Source organism: Mizuhopecten yessoensis, unplaced genomic scaffold (assembly GCF_002113885.1).
Source record: "Mizuhopecten yessoensis strain PY_sf001 unplaced genomic scaffold, ASM211388v2 scaffold716351, whole genome shotgun sequence".
Lineage (NCBI taxonomy): Eukaryota > Metazoa > Mollusca > Bivalvia > Pectinida > Pectinidae > Mizuhopecten > Mizuhopecten yessoensis.
Window position 1 is genome coordinate 464,874 of NW_018480073.1, and position 20,680 is coordinate 485,553.

The 20,680-nt window shown below is 37.2% G+C and overlaps 1 protein-coding gene across 1 annotated transcript; it reads right to left on the reverse strand.

Annotated features, from left to right (window-relative positions):
• Window positions 1-387: 387 nt before the first annotated feature.
• On the reverse strand, window positions 388-20,290 carry LOC110443559 (calpain-6-like). Its single transcript, XM_021487837.1, has 10 exons — window positions 20,096-20,290; window positions 19,130-19,319; window positions 15,287-15,440; window positions 13,101-13,326; window positions 12,676-12,735; window positions 10,144-10,235; window positions 6,689-7,581; window positions 3,820-4,034; window positions 3,287-3,504; window positions 388-2,405 (listed from the first exon to the last, which is right to left on the reverse strand). Exons 1-10 carry the CDS (start codon window positions 20,288-20,290, stop codon window positions 2,393-2,395), a joined length of 2,256 nt encoding a protein of 751 aa, XP_021343512.1. The 3' UTR covers window positions 388-2,392.
• Between the last annotated feature and the right edge of the window lie 390 nt (window positions 20,291-20,680).

The window sequence follows — 20,680 nt, forward strand, 5'->3', positions numbered from 1 at the left end:
TTCATTTATAGTTTTCTTCGACTTTTACAGGAAATGCAATTTCATCTCTTAGAATGAAGCCGTCGAATTCGTCAAATTCCATGGAATTTTCATTAAGTGATTGATCGGTATGCCTTTCTTGAATGGTTCTGATGCTTGAGTGTGTGGTATCGGCGGATATATGAGTAAAATCTCTCGTCTATCCGTTTTTAAAATAGTACAAAACAATCAGGCTATTTCACCTTCACAACAATAATTCCTATGGTTTCTGGTGTGTACCAAATTAATTCAATTCATTTCAAAACTGCATGACAAAACACAAAAATGTCTTGAAAATTCAATTGCTCATTTATTGACAAATAATTAGACAACAAGAGCATTCAATTTCATAAATAATACATGCTATTATTCATAAATATATATATCTACATGGCATATATGTTGCAAGAAATATTTCTGTTAGTTCACACTGAACAAATGAAACGTTTAACCCAAGAATAAGTCTCTTTAATCTCAAAATTAATACTTGATCAAACAACCTAAATAGCAAGTTTTTCTAAATTCTTAAAAAAACAATCTTAATTTCGTAATAGTACGCGCACTGCTGATTTTATCAATAGAGAAATCGTTTAAATTTCAGAGTAAGCGTTATGGAAATATTATGGATTTTATGTTGAATTTAATAAACCGTTTTACTGACCGGATTAATGATAACCAAGCCCAGAACGTGTGTACTGTACGTGACACGCCTGTACATCAATAAGAAGGTGTGCGTACCTGATAACAGAATGGAATCGCCCGATTGAAATATTCCAAGCAGACGTCAAATCGACGCCACATTTCAGTCCGACCATACGCTTTTAAAATCGGACAGGATAGTAACGAACATATTATATCCCGTTATGAAGCGAAAAAGGCGCTTTACTGGATATTTATGCATTCGGCAAACCTCGGCCGATTCCGGTACCTTTCATGATGTAGGTACGGAATCTGCCGAGATGTGACGAGTGGGTATTTATGTAATGTTACAAAATAAACAATTTAACAATTAAGGCACACTGTAATACATAATGGCGAGGAAAAAGGGCAAAGTACGCAGGAACTAAATTTTGATGTCAAACGAAGAATGACGAAAATGAAGTTGAAATATTTAATAAATCGAATCCTGAACGTAAGGTGTCGACAAACATTAATCAGTCCCACACGCACCCTCAATTAATCGCACTCTTCAAAACCCCAATGAACCCGATCTATAAAAATCCCGAAATTCTAGTACACATTTACAGTAAATGGAAACTTTCAGTTACCTTACTCATGAAACATTAAATTGTCCCCATCTTCATGAAACCGTTCTTATACAAAATCTCAGATTCTGTGCTTAAGTGCAATTTCTTATTTCGGTGGTAAATTAAAATATAAATCACATTTTGTCAATATTTTAAAATAATTTTCGAGAGTCTCGGGCGCGTAGCTGGATTGTAAACGACGTGCATGCAATATGTGTATTCTAATCACCTAGTCTCACCCTTTCAAGGAAAGAGTGTTTTTCATGGCATAACTTAAGCTTTGATTACTCCTTTCTGAAAATAACCCATGTCTTGACGAAATTCTATATAAAATAATGAGGCCAGACCAGGATTCGAACCCTGGGCAATCAATCATTGAACTGGCGCTTAAACTAACTCGGCTTTCTAGTCAACGGAAGTATCCTGGCCCTTCCGCTGCTCTAGTTATATTCTAAACCAAAATGAGGGGAGGTTACTCTATGCACAGAATTGTACAGTGGAGCTCTCTAGTGTTCTGCCTGCAGTGGGACACGGATCCTTAAGATCATTATACAGTAGGGTACAAATAAAGATGTAATGGAACATTCATGATATTCACAGAAGACGTTTATTGACACGGTGTACATCAAAGAAGGACATATTATAAAAGCACCACCAGCCAAAAGGCCATTGTTCTTTCAGTTTAAGAAGCTAATTTAAAATATCATTTTCGCAATAAAAAATATACGAATCCCAAACACCGATTCTCGTCCAATTTAATCGTTACATCTTCCCTATACCCATGGGATCTCTCATGACAAAACTGAAGGCACGAAGTTAGCGGTTTGATTTGTTTCAGGTATAAGAAAAAATGATCAATCGCTAGGCTGTTCCTGTCCTTTAATGCAGAAGGGCGACACCCGACTTCACAATTAGTCAATTTTACCGTTACGATGCCGCACGATTTCTTTGATGTACATCAAAGGATAAAAGTAGTCTAAGTGTATCATCCACAAGGTTGGGCATACAGAGCATTCACTTTTGTTAAAGGGTTAATATTGTTAGTAAAACACGCGGTGCTAGGCCGAATCGTGTTTCCCACAGCGACGAGGACACGTCGACGATAGACGGAGATGAACTGTTCACCATCAAGATACAATGCTGTAATAAAAAAAGAACAATGAATTTATCAAACAATTATTTCAATTTCTAAAAATTCTCAGAATTTCTATTTTCATTTATCTATTCATTTATCTATTCGTTTATTTATTCATTTATTTATCATATGACATCTTTGATACAAATAATAAAGTAAAGAGTGTGTATTTTTCTACAGGAAAAATAACTAGTTACAAGAAGTATGCTTGAGAAATACCTTAGTCAAACTTCACGAGACTACATTTCATGTTATGTGTCCAGAAAAATATTATAATTGAGATGAATAGCAATAGCCACTATATGTCCAAGCATTCGGGCTTAGCCCTTTAACAGGGATTAAAAGGTCCTCAGCCTTACGCCAAATCCATATTTGAAAACAGGAAGTGTGTGTGTGACTTCCTGTATTAAAACATGGATGTGACATAATGATGAAAACCCCAGATGAAGGGCTAAGCCCGAAAGCTTTGACGTAAAGTGATATTTTTCTATTTATTTTGTTATGGGCTGTAGCGTATTGGACTGTCCACGTATTTCTGTCGGTCCACCTAGGAGATTAGTATAACATTTTCGGGACTTCCCGTCATTGTATGTGTATATATGATAACTAGCGAGAGACTCAGAATGCAATAAACTATGTACTTTTGGAACGTGATGAGTTGTGAGCAACCAAATTTCAATCTGAGAAGGATATCAAGGATATTACATGGTCCTTGAAGGAACTTTTTGATATTCTTTTACATTTGAGATATTTAAGCAATTAATAATGTACGCGGTACATGTTATTTTGTTGAGAATGAGTTCAAGCAATATCAGAAGTAACTCAGAAATTAAACGTACAGTAGATTGATTCTCTGGTGAAAATGTGTATATTTACTTCAACTCACCATCCAACTTTACCGACCACAGTTCTTTTATCACCGAGCATGCGCAACAGGAAACTTCCCTCATGACCACGTGATTTGCAATACGGAACTATGACGTAGTTTCCTTCTTCCAAATCCAAGCGTCCGCTTACCTCCCGTTGGTCACGGGCGGATTCAAACTGACCTATTGTCTGAAGCTTAGACAGAGGACGTTTTTCGTCTTTGTCAGAACTCTTTGTCTGCAAAAGGGAGACAATTCAGATGATTTATCAAACATTTACACACAAACAAACAATAATTAATAACATTTCTGTAAGCAAAACGTACCAAAAATGAGTTACCCATTAGAAATGGTGCGTGGCGTTGTTGTAAACCGTCTTTTAATTTTGAATAAAGCGCAATAGATTGCACTTCTAAATCCTCCACTTCGTTAATGCAATAATGTTTGCGCCATTGTACTTTTTAAAATGTAATGTAGTCGAGTATGAATAGTAGCATATATGGTATTCAACTTAAACCATTAAATATCATATATATGTGACATAATTCTTCACCTTATAAACACCAAACCCTATTGGCACAAGTAGGCTGTTGGCAGTCGACGGTCCGTGACGACAATCCTGTAATAACGAGATCAGCACGTGCGATTTCCCACGAAAAGGTGGCGGCGAAATAGTATCGTCAGAGGTTTGGCCGTTATTAATGGCAAAGCATATTCTAGGATTGTTAGAATTAGTCTTCATGTCGTTCGAACCTGTCGTCATTTGCTCTGAAACATTTACAGAACGATAAAGTCATTGATATATCTCATCGTTAAAAAAAACCCAGAACACCGAAGCGTCAACAAAATCGTAATTCGACTCAACATCGATTTAGCTACGATAAAATATGAACAAATAAAAGATTTACACGTAGATCCTTCAACTAGTTCAAAGATAACAGGATAAGGTATTTCGGAAGGGTAGGAGCCTTCTGCTTCATAGAGAGCCCCACCATGTAAATCTATGTCAAATCCGAATAATGCTACGTCTACAAAGCAACATCTGAGTTAGGGACAACGACTGTACCCGCCAGGTAAATCTAGGTCAAATCAAAATAATGCCACTTTCTCAAATCGAGATCTGAGCTAGTGACAACGACTTTACCAGCCAGGTATACTGGCCGTAGGTCGGTGGTTTTTCTCCGGGAACTCCGGCTTTCCTCCACCACCGAAACCTGACACGCCCTTAAATGACCATAACTGTTAATAGGACGTAAAACACAAACAAACAAACAAACCCGCCAGGTAAATCTGGGTCAAATTAAAGTAATGTCATGTCCTCAAAGTCAGAGATGAGGTAGTGATAACAAAACAATAACGCATACCAAAAATAAATGTACCGACCTTCATAACACACAAACCAAACACATTTTTCGATGAGATCATGATGGTGATTATGAACAGAAAATAAGACACAAAAAACAACGTCATCACCAGAAAAGAAAATAAGATTATATGTAGGGTAAAAAAAAAAGTTCACATTAAGTATTATGCATGATCCTAATAGAAAGACACTGTTGGCTTTTTTGTGAAAATAATTGTATGATCCACATATATTATTATTGATAACTATTCCTTTAGTGTAATTTTTGTCGACTTGGATGATTAATGACAAAAAAGAGCTCTAAAGCAACAAATATTTATCTGGTAGTTGAAAGATTAACGTTATACAATACAGGTGATTGCATTTTTAAAATTTGGTAATAGTTGCAGCATGCCAGAAATTAATTACACTGAAATATATATATTTTACATCATAATATATTTTTTGTAACCCCCGTTTTAAAAATAGGTCCCCGCTATATATCAAAATGATTACTCCACTCTTTTTGATATATAGCGGGAAAAGATGCAAATCACAAGGCATTCTACTTTCTACTTCGTTATTTCTCATTTACCTAAGATTTTATCTACGTGCGAGCGATGAGAAAATTGTTCTCACGGCAATTCTTGAAAATACAGTGCGATAATCTATAAATATTCCTTAAATAATTTGGAATATGTTCTTATTCAATAAAGCGTAAACCAAGGGTATCCATTAGGCCCATATGAAATAACTAATTTTGACCAAATTTTGAGTTAACATATATAAAAAATGCAAAAAACATGTGTAATATTTAGTTTCACATTTTCCTTCATTAAAAGAAATTTCGATTTAACAGAAACATGAAGTTAAAACGAACGGTAAGTTTGTTTTCTGAAAATATCGACTTCAAGAAAAATATTTTATACAACATAATCATTATTAACAAGAGTGTGTTCTGCTACATACTGTTGCAAACATATATAATCAACTCAAATGTTTTAAATATTTAACGGAGATGCTGTAATTTTGAGGCAAAATTGTTAAAACTGTTATTTGTCATTGCTATTAAACTGACAATTCATACTTTCATATATTTAAAACTTTGAATTGTAAATAAAAAGAAAATACTTGAAATTTAGCATACAAAATATCCTCCGATGGGAGATAGCCTAAGCTAGAAATTCCTCTTTTGATCAAAACTCGAAAAAATCTAAATCGGTTTCGAAATCGTGATATTATAATTTTTTGAAGAAAACAATCTTATTGCGTCTAAGATGTTTTTTTTTGCAGCAAATTTAACAATTCACGTATGCCACAATATATGACGTCACAAACACAACATGTCAATGTTTTCACGTGCAGGTGATACAATGCATCCTCGATATCCAGAGGTTACGCCCACTAACGCTCTATGCACCCCTGGAATATCTCAAAGGCTCAATGTGCGCCACCTTGTGGATGAGGCAAAGTCTAGAATCTCTTAATCGCTTAACGGTAAAATTGACTGGCTTTGGATTCGGATGTCGCTCTTCTGTAATATTCAAAGGAAAGGTATTAGCCTAGCAAGTGGTCAGGTGTTTTTACCTGAAACCAAACACATAGCTAGCCGCGTACCTTCAATTTTGCTGACATATTCCAGGGGTGCAGAAAGCTAAAAAGAGAGCAACCAACGGAGTATTGCATCCTCGATATCTAGGGATTACGCTCACTTTCGCTCTTTGCACCCCTGGAATATGTCATACCAAAATTGAAGGCACGCGGCTAGCTATTCGATTGGTCTCAGGTAAAAGTTCCTGACCAATCGCTAGGCTGATACTTGTCCTTTGAAGATTAAGGAGGAGCGACGCCCGACTTCAAAGCCAATAAGTTTTACCGCTACGCGACCGCGTTATTCTTTTGATGTACATCAAATGATCAAACTAGTTTTCTCGTCTCGTCCACAAGGCGGTGCACACTGAACCTTCGATTTTACTATGACATGTTCCAGGGGTGGCGTGAAGAAAGCGAATGTGAGCGTAACCCATGGATATTGAGCATGGGCGTATTAAGGATGGATACAAAGATGTTTTACACTTACTCGTCCATTTGTCATAGTGCTCCAGAATTCCTTTCCAATCACCATGCGACCGGAAACTGTCTTTCTTCATTGCCAGGAAGTTGCTCTGAGTTAAATGGGAAAGAGATCCAGTCGAATAGGTCCGGGGATGCAAAAGGGGAAAAGACAAGTTTCGACAACCTGAAGTTAAAGAGTTCTCACGAGATATGTGATCTGGAATGTTAACTGAAATATCGGAAGTAGAAAAGGTGCTCTCCAGTTCGGACGAAACTGAATTAGTAGAAATACTGTTATTTAATGGCTGCAGTCGGTCATATCTTAGATTGTCTAAGCGTGTGTTCGCGTGTGAAGCACTGCGCTTGCGTGCGTATCCCATTGGATCATGTGACCTGGCACTATTTGGGTTTTCTGAGCCTCGTCTTCGTTGTTTCAAAAGAATTGTCATTATACTTTCTTCGTCCATCGTATCGACGCGAGGCGAAATGATGCCTACTTTATTATGTGTGAACTGATCTTTCTTGGTAGTATCCATTTTGATAGTTTGTTTATTTTCCTTCACAGTGATCTCGTTGTTTGCTTCCTGTATACGAGGGGATATTTTATTGGTATACAGCTCCGCCGTATATTTCTCAATATGAGCGTTGTTCACCACGTTTGACACGGAATGTCTGCTGTCCGACTCGTTGCTCGTGTTGTTATTGACAACCATACCCGCTTCCTTTGTGCACGAGTAAACTCTATCAAGGTTGAATCCCTCCAATCGAAAGGGTTCTTTCCCGCTGCAGATAACTAATCCACCAAAATTACACCGGAAGTCTTCCATTGAAAGCCAATATTCATCCGAGTCTTTACATAAAAGGGGTCGGTACCGTTCCAAAAATCCGGAATTCAAAGATTTCCATGAAAGTTGATCCCTATGGATTCAAGAGAAAGAGAAATAAATGGTATTGGTAATGTAATGGTGATTTATACATTCTGTTTTTCAGTAATGATGGTCGATATTTTCTTAATGTCAGTAACGTGTAAATCCTTTACCTAATTTTCTACCGACTGTCCACGCTTACCTCCCCATACCACAGTTTTCAATGATTGTTCACTGTAGGAATGGGTCAGTGTACTTGTTTTGATCTTACACCGATAAGAAATCAATGTCAAATATTGATGACTTCCCTTTTGCGAGGCACTTTAAAAGTTACATTCATTTTTGTGCCGCCAAGGTCAAACAGATTTGAACCTCAGTACTGACGTCCTAACGGAATAAAACTATTGCGTCAAAGTTTCGATTTCAAAAAAATCGCCTGTTAGGATATTTTTGGAAATCATCTCGCATAATATGTTATTCATTTCTAAAGCCAAATATGCTGACATTTACTTATATTTATATTACAAAAAGGAATCAAATTTATCTATCTGAGACAAAGTTTCCACGACATTATAAACCTTACGACCGTACAAGGCCGTTTCTCCTTATTTGTCCACGTACTTGTATATTTGTCTATGTTTGTCCACGTACTTGTATATTTGTCTATGTTTGTCCACGTACTTGTATATTTGTCTATGTTTGTCCACGTACGTGTATATTTGTCCATATTTGTCCACGTACTTGTATATGTGTCTATGTTTGTCCACTTATTTGTATATTTGTCTATATTTGTCCACGTACTTGTACATTTATCCATGTTTGTCCACGTACTTGTATATGTGTCTATGTTTGTCCACGTTCTTGTATATTTGTCTATGTTTGTCCAGGTACTTGTATATTCGTCTATGTTTGTCCACGTACTTGTTTATTTGTCTATGTTTGTCCACGTACTTGTATATGTGTCTATGTTTGTCCACGTACTTGTATATTTGTCTATCTTTGTCCACGTACTTGTATATTTATCCATGTTTGTCCACTTACTTGTATATTTGTCTATGTTTGTCCACTTATTTGTATATTTGTCTATGTTTGTCAACGTACTTGTATATTTGTCTATATTTGTCCTCGTACTTGTATATTTATCCATGTTTGTCCACGTCCTTGTATATTTGTCTATGTTTGTCCACTTACTTGTATATTTGTCTATGTTTGTCCACTTACTTGTATATTTGTCTATGTTTGTCAACGTACTTGTATATTTGTCTATATTTGTCCTCGTACTTGTATATTTATCCATGTTTGTCCACGTCCTTGTATATTTGTCTATGTTTGTCCACGTTCTTGTATATTTGTCTATGTTTGTCCAGGTACTTGTATATTCGTCTATGTTTGTCCACGTACGTGTATATTTGTCCATGTTTGTCCACGTACTTGTATATGTGTCTATGTTTGTCCACGTACTTGTATATGTGTCTATGTTTGTCCACGTTCTTGTATATTTGTCTATGTTTGTCCACTTACTTGTATATTTGTCTATGTTTGTCAACGTACTTGTATATTTGTCTATATTTGTCCTCGTACTTGTATATTTATCCATGTTTGTCCACTTACTTGTATATTTGTCTATGTTTGTCCACTTACTTGTATATTTATCTATGTTTGTCCACGTACTTGTATATTTGTCCATGTTTGTCCACGTACTTGTATATGTGTCTATGTTTGTCCACTTATTTGTATATTTGTCTATATTTGTCCACGTACTTGTGTATGTGTCTATGTTTGTCCACTTATTTGTATATTTGTCTATATTTGTCCACGTACTTGTATATTTGTCTATGTGTGTCCACGTACTTGTATGTTTGTCTATGTTTGTCCACGTACTTGTATATTTGTGTATGTTGACCACGTATACGATGAAAAAGCAACGTGATGCCACTTTTCAAATTAGTAATTAAAAGGAATAAGGAGATAAAGAATTCTATGTTTTACACCTACATTGCACAGGGACCTGAGAATTTCTTACAACTGTATTTGGACCTAAACTTAGGTGTTCAGAGTAATTTTGTTTTTTCACTTTTAAAGGTTCAGACTCGCATACATAATCATTGGAGTGGCATTTTCACCGAAAGTTGATCTAAACTCCTAAATCGTGTCAAGTTACCCTGAACCCTCTAGTTTAGGTCCAAATATAGCTGCAACAAATTATCAGGTCCCTGTGATACATATGCAAGACCACACACTTGTGTTTTTCTAACTTTTTTCTTTGTATCGATCTCTAACAAATACGGAAGGTATGTGATAAAAGCAAGACCACACCGCGCACTCGTGAATATATACGTCCGCGCAATAAACTCGTGCTTTCTGATTCGTTAGAAAAACACAAGTGTGTGGTCTTGCTGTTATCACATACCTTCCGTATTTGGTAGAGATTAATACAAAGATTTTATAAACTTTGATATTTTTTGCAAATACCGGGAACTTTTCATTTCTCCATGACGGGGGGATTACCATAAAAAGGAGTTCCGGCTAGTAGGTAAATACAACTTTCCGCATTGCACATGTGCGATACAGAACTTTGTATGTGATAAATGGGCGAAAACAGACAATAACCGACCTGTCAGAGTATTTCCCTTTCCATCGCGGCTCCGCGTTGAATGGACACTTAAGTCTTATAACTTCCACCATCCTTGCGTCCATTGAAGGAAACTGCAAACAATGAGAAATACTTCACGCGATAGTTTTATTTCCCTCTTACCTTGGAGAGTTCCGAATACATTAAATATGTTAAGATGGATTTCAAGTTATACTCGCATTTAAGCAAAGACGTATGAGCAACAGTGCGGACTAAGGAATTTGTTTTCGAGTTAATCTTCCCTTTCTCAAACCACAAAAGTGAAACAATTCCAAATCACATTATATAACACAGAGACAATTAGCACGATACATTACCTGAACACCAACTCTGCTTAAAGTCACATGTTTACGTAGGTGGTCAGTTGTGATGATAGTGAGTTAGTCTATTGCAGAAATGGTGTACAGGTAAATTGCACAGGTAAATCAACATCCGATAACTAATCAGATAATCAATAACTGCTAATAATTGCAAAATAATAATTAATGTTTAGAGTTCCGATCCCAAGCTGTTTAATGGATAATGTTTAAAACAGCAGCACACTTTGGAGAATTATCATATTTCGCTCTGTACTTGGAAACATCAACTTCTTTACTCAGTGAAATTTGTGTGAATTCTCTTTTAAGTATTGTCATATAAAACTTGTACTTATTTTCAGATTTGTGTGAACTGTGTTTAACTTGTGTGACTTCAGTTTGATATTATTATCTGTAATTGTGTGCTTTGATACATCAACTACAAGATGGCAAACGCTCAGATCAACGTTAAGTTCATCACCAGCAGAAGAGGCCGACAGAACCTTTCCCATGGCCGATTCATATACAGACAAATACGTAGAAACGGCAACATAACATTCTGGAAATGTTCAACCTCAGGTTGTTCAGCTTCCCTCTCGACAGTAAACCACAACCAGCAAACTTCGGAAGACATCAACACAACCACTCCGCATACCCAGCCAGTTTTGTTGCAAAACAGATAATGAACCAGACCACCAACCGCTGCGTAGAATCTATCAGACCGATACCTTCATCTTCGACGAGGAACTCGACCAACTCTCGGACCTCGGACTACCAACAATCTGGAAGCTTGGTACGGAAATATTTATATTTAATAATTAACTTTTAGTGCTGTATTAAATGTGTATTACTGGTATATGTATCAATGTGACTTAAATTAAGGAAATTTATTTTTCATAAAATGTAATGTTATATTTATTTTTTATATAATGTAAATATTAATATTTAATGATTATTTTCTATTACTTAGTGCTGTGTTAAATGTGTATTACAGTTATATGTATGAATACAGACGTTTTATCCATTTTATTATTGACTTTAGTAGCATATCTACAAAATGAGTTGACATTCTTAGTTGAAACGGGCTATAACTAAACTTCAACTTTCCTATAAAAACGACTTCCTGCCATTTCTCCTGAGTTGGTGTTCGGGGAATGAGCCCAGAAAATGTAAGACATGTAAGCCCCCGCCGCCGTGTGAAATTAGTTTCAGTCTTTGATAATGTTCTATTAATAATTACAACGACTTTGATCCCGACAGCCTGACATATGTGCGCATTCAAGGTATTATACTTCAAGTTGATAAATAGAGAGAAACATCATTTTATAAATAGCGACATGCATTGACCTTTGAAACATGAACTCATCCGAGGTATTCTATTACCTTAAATCTGTATAAACTTTGATGATCTGTTAATGAATGAAGTAGCTAGAGTGAGGATGCTGAGTCGTTTGTTTACTTTCTACACTGTATATATAGCAACAGTGACCTTGACCTTGACCTTCGAACTGAAACACAAAGTTGTCCCAGGTATTATCATACCTGACCTTTGTGTACATTTTGATTCAAATTCATCAGGTAATAAAGTTGGTAGACTTATGACCCTTTGGTTGATGATTTTCTATTAATAGCAAAAGTGACATTGACCTTGACCTTGGAATCCTGAAACATGCACACATCAGAGGTATTCTTATACTTGAAATCTGTATAAACTTTGATGAAAGTTTGTAAAGAATGAAATAATTAGAGTGAGAACAATACATCAATAGATGATTTTCTGTTATACAGCAAGTGACATTGGCCTTGACATTGGAACCGAGGTATTCTCATGCTTGACCTTTGTATAAAGTTATATGAAAATCCGTAAAAAAAATGAAGTTGCTAAATTGTGACTCGGGACGGGACGAACAAAGGCAACACAATTCCGTCTTTGCGTATTGCAGAGTTAATTTCTCTTGTGAGCAGGTATTGATTGTTACGTCATTGGTTTGTGTGAGAAAATTACGTCATTCTCAAAAAATGATGACGTGACTCTCACAAAAAATGACGTAACAATCAATACCTGCTCACACGAGCAGATAACTCTGCAATACGAAAAGACGGAATATGCCCCCCCCCCCCCCCCCCGAATTGTTTGGCCGGGGAAGGGAGCAAAGAAAGGTAACACGTCCATTTTATGTGTACTTACCTTCGTGACGTCATTTTTACGTGTACTCACCTTAGTGACGGCAGTGATGATATGAAGGAATCTCTCCTCGTCTCCTGATTCGATTTCTTCCTCTGGCTATTAATAAGTTTTTAAAATATTTTAAATCAACATTTTATTCTGGAAGGAATGGTTTCACATTTTGAAATCTGATTGGTCATTTGTTCATTCCCCAATACAGGGGTTTCAAGCATTAATGCACACAAATGTTTGATTCTATTTGTATGGAGATCAAGGATTTTCCTTTTTCTTAATTTAAGAACCAGATGAAAACTACTTTTATTAAATTAAGAAAAGAAATCTTGGTTACATTTCAAGTCTAAATTATAAAAATATTTGAATATTAAAAATAATCAAACATATAGCAAATTTTACAAATATGAAGTTCTATTTTTAGACATACTTTCACAGATCTCAGAAATTTAAATAAATCTTACCTCTTCACCATCATACCGGAAGTGGTTAAACCCAGCGGGAGTCAGTCGTTTGTTGTTCCTCCAACAAACCATATACGACCGGTTCTCCCAGGATTTGTAGATAATATGAAAAAAATGTTCCGGGGGATTTGTATCCGGGGTATAGAATTCACATATAGCACCGGTAATATCCGTCAATGCGTCGAGGGTATTTCCATATTCGATGGCTTCGTAAGTTTGCATAATTCTAAAAATATATTGAAAAGGAAGTAAATAGTGTTTTCAAGTCTTAGAGAGTATTTTTTTCATATCAACTTCACATTTCACCATTCTTGAAACATTGGAAAAACCAGCAAGGGAAGCTGGTAAACAAGTCGGCATCAGATCCGACACACATACACACATGCACGCATGCACGACACACATGGAGGCACGTCCTTAAATGACCGTAGCTGTTGATAAGACGTTAACCCCTATACAACCAACCAACAGTTTGGGTTTTATTTCATTGACTAATGTTCAAATAACACTAGAAATACGAAGTTTTTTTTTATATTTAGTATGTTGATGCAGCAGAAAGGGAAAAGTGTTTTAGCACCATATGACATGTTGTCTATCCTCGATACCAATCGGCATTTTCCGTAAACGATAAAATTCGGAAAGTTTCGACGGTTCCCAATCGCCTCTATACTCGATAGGTCACGCCCACTTTCGCTCTCTGCATCCATGGAAGATGTCATAGCAAAATCTAAGGCACGCTTGTCACACTGAACTTTCCATTTTGCTATGCCATATTTCAGGGGTGCAGAGAGCGAATGTGATTGTAACCCCTGAAGTATCGACGTTCCAAAAAAACATCATACAAATACATAGCAAGGGGTAAGTTGTCTGCAAAATATTTAATAACGTTAAAAATTCACAAAATATTGATAAACAGGTGGTTTACCATCCTCTCGATACTCCAGGGATTCCGCTCAATGCCTATCTCTGCACCCCTGGAATATGTCATAGCAAAATTGAAGGCACACCACAAGCTATTCGATTGGTTTCAGGTAAAAAAAACACCCGAACAAATGCTAAGGCTGATACCTGTCCTTTGCAGATTACAGAGGAGCGATACCCGACTTCAAAACCAGTCCATTTCATCGTTACGCAACCGCGAGATTATTTTGATGTTCATCAAAGGATCAAACTGGTCTTCTTGTCTCATCCACAAGGTGGTGCACACCGAGCCTTTGATTTTGCTATGACATTAAACAGGGGTGCAGTAAGCGAAAGAGAGCGTAACATCTGGATTATCGAGGCGATCGGGAACCGTCGGCACTTTCCGTATTTTGAGCGAAAAGTGGTCGTAACCCCGGGGGTATCATCGACAGTTGTGCTAGAGAGCGAAAGAGGAATAAACTATCAAAAGTGTTCTGAAAACATGCAGAAATACACAGTAAGGGGAAAGTTGCCACCAAAATCTTTTGTCACGTTAAAATTTCACAACATATTGATAGAACAGGTAGTTTACTCTTAAGCTAGTCTTTTATTTCAACAGTGCCAGAATACAAACTGGCTAAAAAAATACCAGTCAGTGCCAACAGCGTCAACTACCTCGTGATGTGAAAAAAACCCTATTCATACGAAAAAAGAACACAAATCTATGAAAAGATCTATGTATCGAGAGCGAAATCTTTGGACTTTGAGAATAAATACTGATGTTCTCCAACTGTTTCGCAATCGGCTACAGTAAAATCTCGATATAATGCCCCTCGTTTATATACAGTAAAATCTCGATATAACGCCCCTCGTTTATATACAGTAAAACCTCGATATAAAGCCCCTCGTTTATATACAGTAAAACCTCGATATAATGCCCCTCGTTTATATACAGTAAAACCTCGATATAATGCCCCTCGTTTATATACAGTAAAACCTCGATATAATGCCCCTCGTTTATATACAGTAAAACCTCGATATAATGCCCCTCGTTTATATACGGTAAAACCTCGATATAATGCCCCTCGTTTCATTTGCCGCTTCGTTTACGGCCAACATGTTTCAAGGTTCCCCTTTCTTGTTTTCTAAATTCCTTTATGCACTTCCCACACTTAAACGCCAAACCCCTTTATAACGCCAAAATTATGTGGACAACTGGCGCCAGTATAGCGAAGGTTTTCTGTATTTATTTCAGCAAATAGATTATTTCACTCGGAACTTACTTTGCATACGTTTTTTCCAGTAAAGGTCCCCAATACTCTGGAGGATTCCCAAATGCGCGACAGTAGTTGAGGTTATTGTCGAACATGGGTAGGTTGTCGTCCACCACAACATTGATCCACTCTCCGAACCGCCAAACGTTGAAGTGGAAGGCACCTAACATGCGACAAAATTATAATAAAATAATTACCGTCATACGAATCCAGCCAGCGTGACTGAAGGATACTTATTTAATGTTGAGATATAATTGAATTCAAATTCTAGATACGCAATTAAAACTGTTATGATGCATTTTAAAACATATGAATAAATATTTCGTTGTACAATATTGATGATTCCTAAAATTACAAATACCGTCCGTGTTGTAACCTCGTTCTGGAAATACAATAATGGCAGCGTAGACCATGCTTGTTGTTGTCTGTGCCGATGCCAGCTCCTTCCTAACAAGAGCCCAACATATCAACACACAAGGAATTCAAATACCTAAAGAACGTCGTCAACGATACCAAGGCTATTTAAGATGCCTACTGGTAAGAATTTCTTTCTAATTTCAGACTTAAAAAGCCGGTGTTCAAAATGCCAGGGATCAATATCCGAGTTATTCATATGCAGAAGTGCATCAACGCTACCCCAGGCTAAATATCGGTTTTATTTTGTTTAACGTCCTATTGACAGATAAGGTCATTTAAGGACGTGTCCCTATGTGTGTTGTGTAAGCGTACATGTGTATATGTGCGCCGGAGACATGGTACTTTGGTGTATTTGCCTCCTAGTAATTACGCTGATCTGATGCTAACTTTATAGTGGTATCTCACTGAAATACCATACCGAAGGCATCCAGCAAAGCATTCCGCCCGGTCACATTATACTGACAACAGATGAACCTGTTGTTGCCATTTCCCTAAGTGCTGAACGTTAATTATGCAAGTAATAGCAACTACCACCTTAATGACTTTGGTATGTCCCGACCTGGGGACAGAACCCATGGCCTTCCTCATCAGGGCGAACGTTTAACATTAAAGCCAAACTTGAGGTATTGCCAAGTAAGGCACTAGTGAATAAAAGGTAATTAAGAGTAGGGATAAATATGAAGATCCCAAATATTGCAATTGGGGCAGAAGATTTATTTTGGCTTTCGTGTCCCTAAGTAGATGGCGGAAAATGCAAATCCCCAATTCTGCATGGGTTCCTACATCAGTCGCTTCTTAACGTTACATGCTTGTTGGTAACAGCAGGTGTATTCTTTTGTCGATCCCCGATCGGCAGGCCCAGGCTCAAGATGCCCACTCGTATGAGTTCGAATTTCAGACTTAAAAGATGGTGTTCATGATATCAAAAGTTATCATAAGAACTATTGCTCCGCCTTTTCACACCTATTCTACAACGTGTCAATGTCTGAGACATTCACATGCAGAAGTGCATCAACGATAGATACCCCAGGAAAAAGATGTCCTTTGAGCACGTTTTCAGTCTAAAAAGTAGACTCTTCTCTGCAACACTGAAACACTGCAATATGTCACGACTGAATCGGAGATTTTCATCTGACACCTTGCTGATAATACAAATGGACTAGTCGGATGTCTTTGGTGATCATCAATGGAATCATGCGACAGTGTAGCGGTAAAATCGACAGGCTTTGACTTTTCTGTAGCTCCTCTGTAATATTCAAATGTCATGAATCAGCCCAGTGGTTGGTCAGGTTTTAAACCTGAAACCGATTCAAAAGCTGGACCATGAGCCTTCGATTTTGTCATTACATATTGCAGGAGTGCAGAGAGGATAGGTGTGCCGAGAACGAAATCAATGGGTCTCAGGGATGCCACAGGACAGTATACTGCAGCACATAATTTTAAGTTCCATTAAACGACTCATTTGCGAGGATTCGGTACGAGAATAATAAATGATAAGTGGAAATGAGTTCCGAAAATTGCTTGGGGAAAACTGTATTTTTCTTGACCGATTCTCAATGTTCATGAACAAGATAGATACATTCATCAAAATATACTGTGTTATGCAATTCATATATCAACTCAAGGTAAAGGGTACTCTTTTATCAGCAATAATCATGAAGAACTTCAGATTTTCTTTTTGGCTTCGAAGATTATCGCAGCTGTAACAAAGATCAAGTAGCCAAACCAAAAGAGTGGTCCTTTTGGCTTATAGTGCCTTCTACTGTTTTCTAAGTTCTAAGTTTTTCATATGCTTTGCAGCACATACGTTGGGCACTCATTTCATTCCATGGTTTTAAAGTCTAGGCTTTGTAACACAAGATACACTAAAAAAAAACTCCCGAGTTTGACTTCCTGTTTAGGCACGATTTCTCACCCCGACACAATTTTTCACCCGGGTGAGAAATAGTGCTAAAATTGCTGCGTTCGCAACACGATTTCTCACCCGGCTGAATGACTAATGACTAATAATTCAATGTACAACATGCCAATTAGCTATTGACTGATTTATCTATCAAATTATTTATTCATTAACTTTTGAAACACGCACAGATTCAATAAGACGATGAACACAGAATACTGTTGCCCGATTCATGCAATACACGTGCGCGCACCTTCTTAAACACATTCAAACGCAATCCGGTTCATCTGAATTGTTAGAGAATCAACACATATGCTACAACTTCTTTTGAAGTGACTCAGCAAATGATAGGCCATGATTTAGATCTGTTCGGAAACTTAACATCGAATATCATTAGCGTCTACATGTATTATATGTAACTGCAATACACCTCTACTTCTATGATACCTGCATCCCTAGGGCTGTACAACCACGCATACTTACTATACACAATATACATCTGTGTATGTTACATATATCAGATACCATTGTAAGTCAACGGTGCTGAGATAAGATAAAAAGTTTGAAGTTTGAAAAAGTTTGAAGTTTGCGCAGTAGTTTCTATATTCACAAATAAGCCTTAATATACCACAATAGCCCAACCTCAGTGTTCGTACTCATGACAACGTTGTTATATGCCTACTCCTAACACGATTTCTCACCCTGATGAGAAATCTTTTCAGGATGGGAAATCGTGCCGTAACACCCGCCGCGACAATTGTGTTTTCTTGAATCATTCAACCTTCGAACGATTCTAATTCTGTAAAATGCATCGCAAGCTGTGTGTTTTATGAACAGTCTGTTGATAAGGACTATAGCATATATCTTACAATAGCGTCAGTGCCAGTAATACATTTTTTTAAACTTGGTCGTACCCAACCCTTGAGGGTTCGGGGACGGAATAGGCCTGCTGTTTCCCACTGCATGATCGTAAGAGCCAACTAATGTCGGGGCTGCAGGATTAGGTGTGGTTTCTTCCTTGTCTTTTGTTTAGGTGACGTTGAAGAAAACAAGAAGAGACTTGGTGAATCCCACTGCATGCGTATCGTAAAAGTCGACTAATGTTCCCCCCCCCCCCCCTTGCGGGACTTTTCTCGCACAAAGGGGCGTGTAGGAGACGATATTGACCTGATGTCCCTATTGCGACGCTTAGGATCTTTTTCGATTCCTATCTTTCCTGTCCATCTACTCTCTCTCACCGGCGATTTCTTCTTGTTGTTGTGAGGACGTTAAACCCTAAATAGTTATTCGTACCCTTTGTTTATGCTTAACTCATTCACCCCTGAAGACACATTTGATCTCTTCCAAATCAAAGGTTGGAATAGTCCATTATGAAATTTCAGGGTTGAATGAGTTAAGTATGTTTTCAATGGTTGATCGAACGATATTTAAATATGGTTGATTTATTTCCTGTGTCACATATTTGTGTAAATCCAAATCCAAAGATAATGAAATCTTAAAAACAATAAGTGAATTGTATCATTTGCATCTTTTACCTATATAATCCAGTGAAAAGTTTTGTTCACACAACCGGTACCCAGGGATCAACTTTTCTACGTAGTGAACACACAGAGAAGCAATCACAACAGCAGCTTCAAACCATTTCCGCTTCCGGAACTCCCGCCATGGAAACGATGCTTCCACCACTCCGCCTACTCCAAACAGCACAGCGATAGAAGTGGTCTCCTGTAATGAAGAAATTCCATAACGTTTTAATAGTTTTATATTTATCTCATGATGTAGCGTGACCGTGATAAAAGTTCTAAATTTGACCCCAGACGATCTTATCACTTTGCAGCCGCACATCCTCGATACACAAGTGGTTATGCTCACTTTCGCTCTCTGCACCCCTGGATGATGCCATAGCAAACTCGAAAGCTCAGTGAAAACTAGTTTGATCCTTTGATTTACATCAAAAAAATGTGTCGGTCGCGTAACGGCAAAATTGACTGGCTTTGAAGTCGGGCGTCACTCCTCTGTACTCTTCAAAGGACTAGTATCAGTCTAAGCAATTGTTATTTTTTTTAACTTATACAAATCAATTAGCTAGTGGTGTGCCTGCAATTTTGCTATGACATATTCCAGGGGTGCTGAGATAGAAAGTGAACGTAAACCCTGGGGTATAGAGAATGGCAGCTGCAGTGCATAGAAGGAATGAATCTTTAAGGATCCATGTCGCACCACAGGCAGAACACTTAAGCATTCATCTGTAGTTTTACTAAGTGATCGTTACCTCTCCTTGTTCTCGAGTTTTATCTACATCATGCTTTCGGTACGTAGTAAATATGCCGCCCTAAAGCGCTTTATAGTACATAGATATACAATTTATGTAATTAACATATACATTAAATAATATACTAATCAATACACTAATTAATATATATAATATAATATATTTCCTTATATTTCGCTGGTTATAAGTAATTAATAGATATTTATAATATTTATGGCACATAACTTACCAGAGGTCTTTTGAATATCATTTTCTCGTACTTATCGTCCCCGCTATAAACATAACTGAGAGAGGACAGGTCTGGTGGAAAGGAAAGATCGGCAAACAGATCATCTTCGGAAGAATAAGTCTTCCCCTTCCGTTTGTCTAAAATATCCTTTTTTATATAAGCGTAATTTTGGTAAGGCACTTCTTTTGTTGGCATTTTGGCTTTTAGTGTTGTCATGTCCTTTCCTTTAGTATTTTCCCACTTGCAGAGTTTGTTAGGATTTCATATTTTCTTTGAATCTGAAAAGATAGAGAGAGTGTTACAGAGTCATGGTAGGACGAATGAACCAGTCACTGTCGAATCCACTGTCTTTGTTTTAAGGAAGATTGATGAAACCACAAACAATTCTATACCGACATGTTTATTTAAACATTTTTTTGTCTTGTGTTAGCAACGGAATTGGACACAAAATATACAACTTATACAAAGCCATTTCCGTTGTATATTATTCCAATAATAAAACTAACAATATTGCAAGATGGAAGCTTTAAAATTACAATAACTAATTGAGAGAGAGAGAGAGAGAGAGAGAGAGAGAGAGAGAGA

Coding starts and splice junctions, on each gene's coding strand:
- LOC110443559 (XM_021487837.1), bottom strand. CDS start 20,290: ATGCCAACAAAAGAAGTGCCTTACCAAAATTACGCTTATATAAAAAAG. Junction 19,320..20,095: donor TGATATTCAAAAGACCTCTG/GTAAGTTATGTG, acceptor TCTTCATTACAG/GAGACCACTTCTATCGCTGT. Junction 3,505..3,819: donor TAGGGTTTGGTGTTTATAAG/GTGAAGAATTAT, acceptor TCCCTTTTGCAG/ACAAAGAGTTCTGACAAAGA.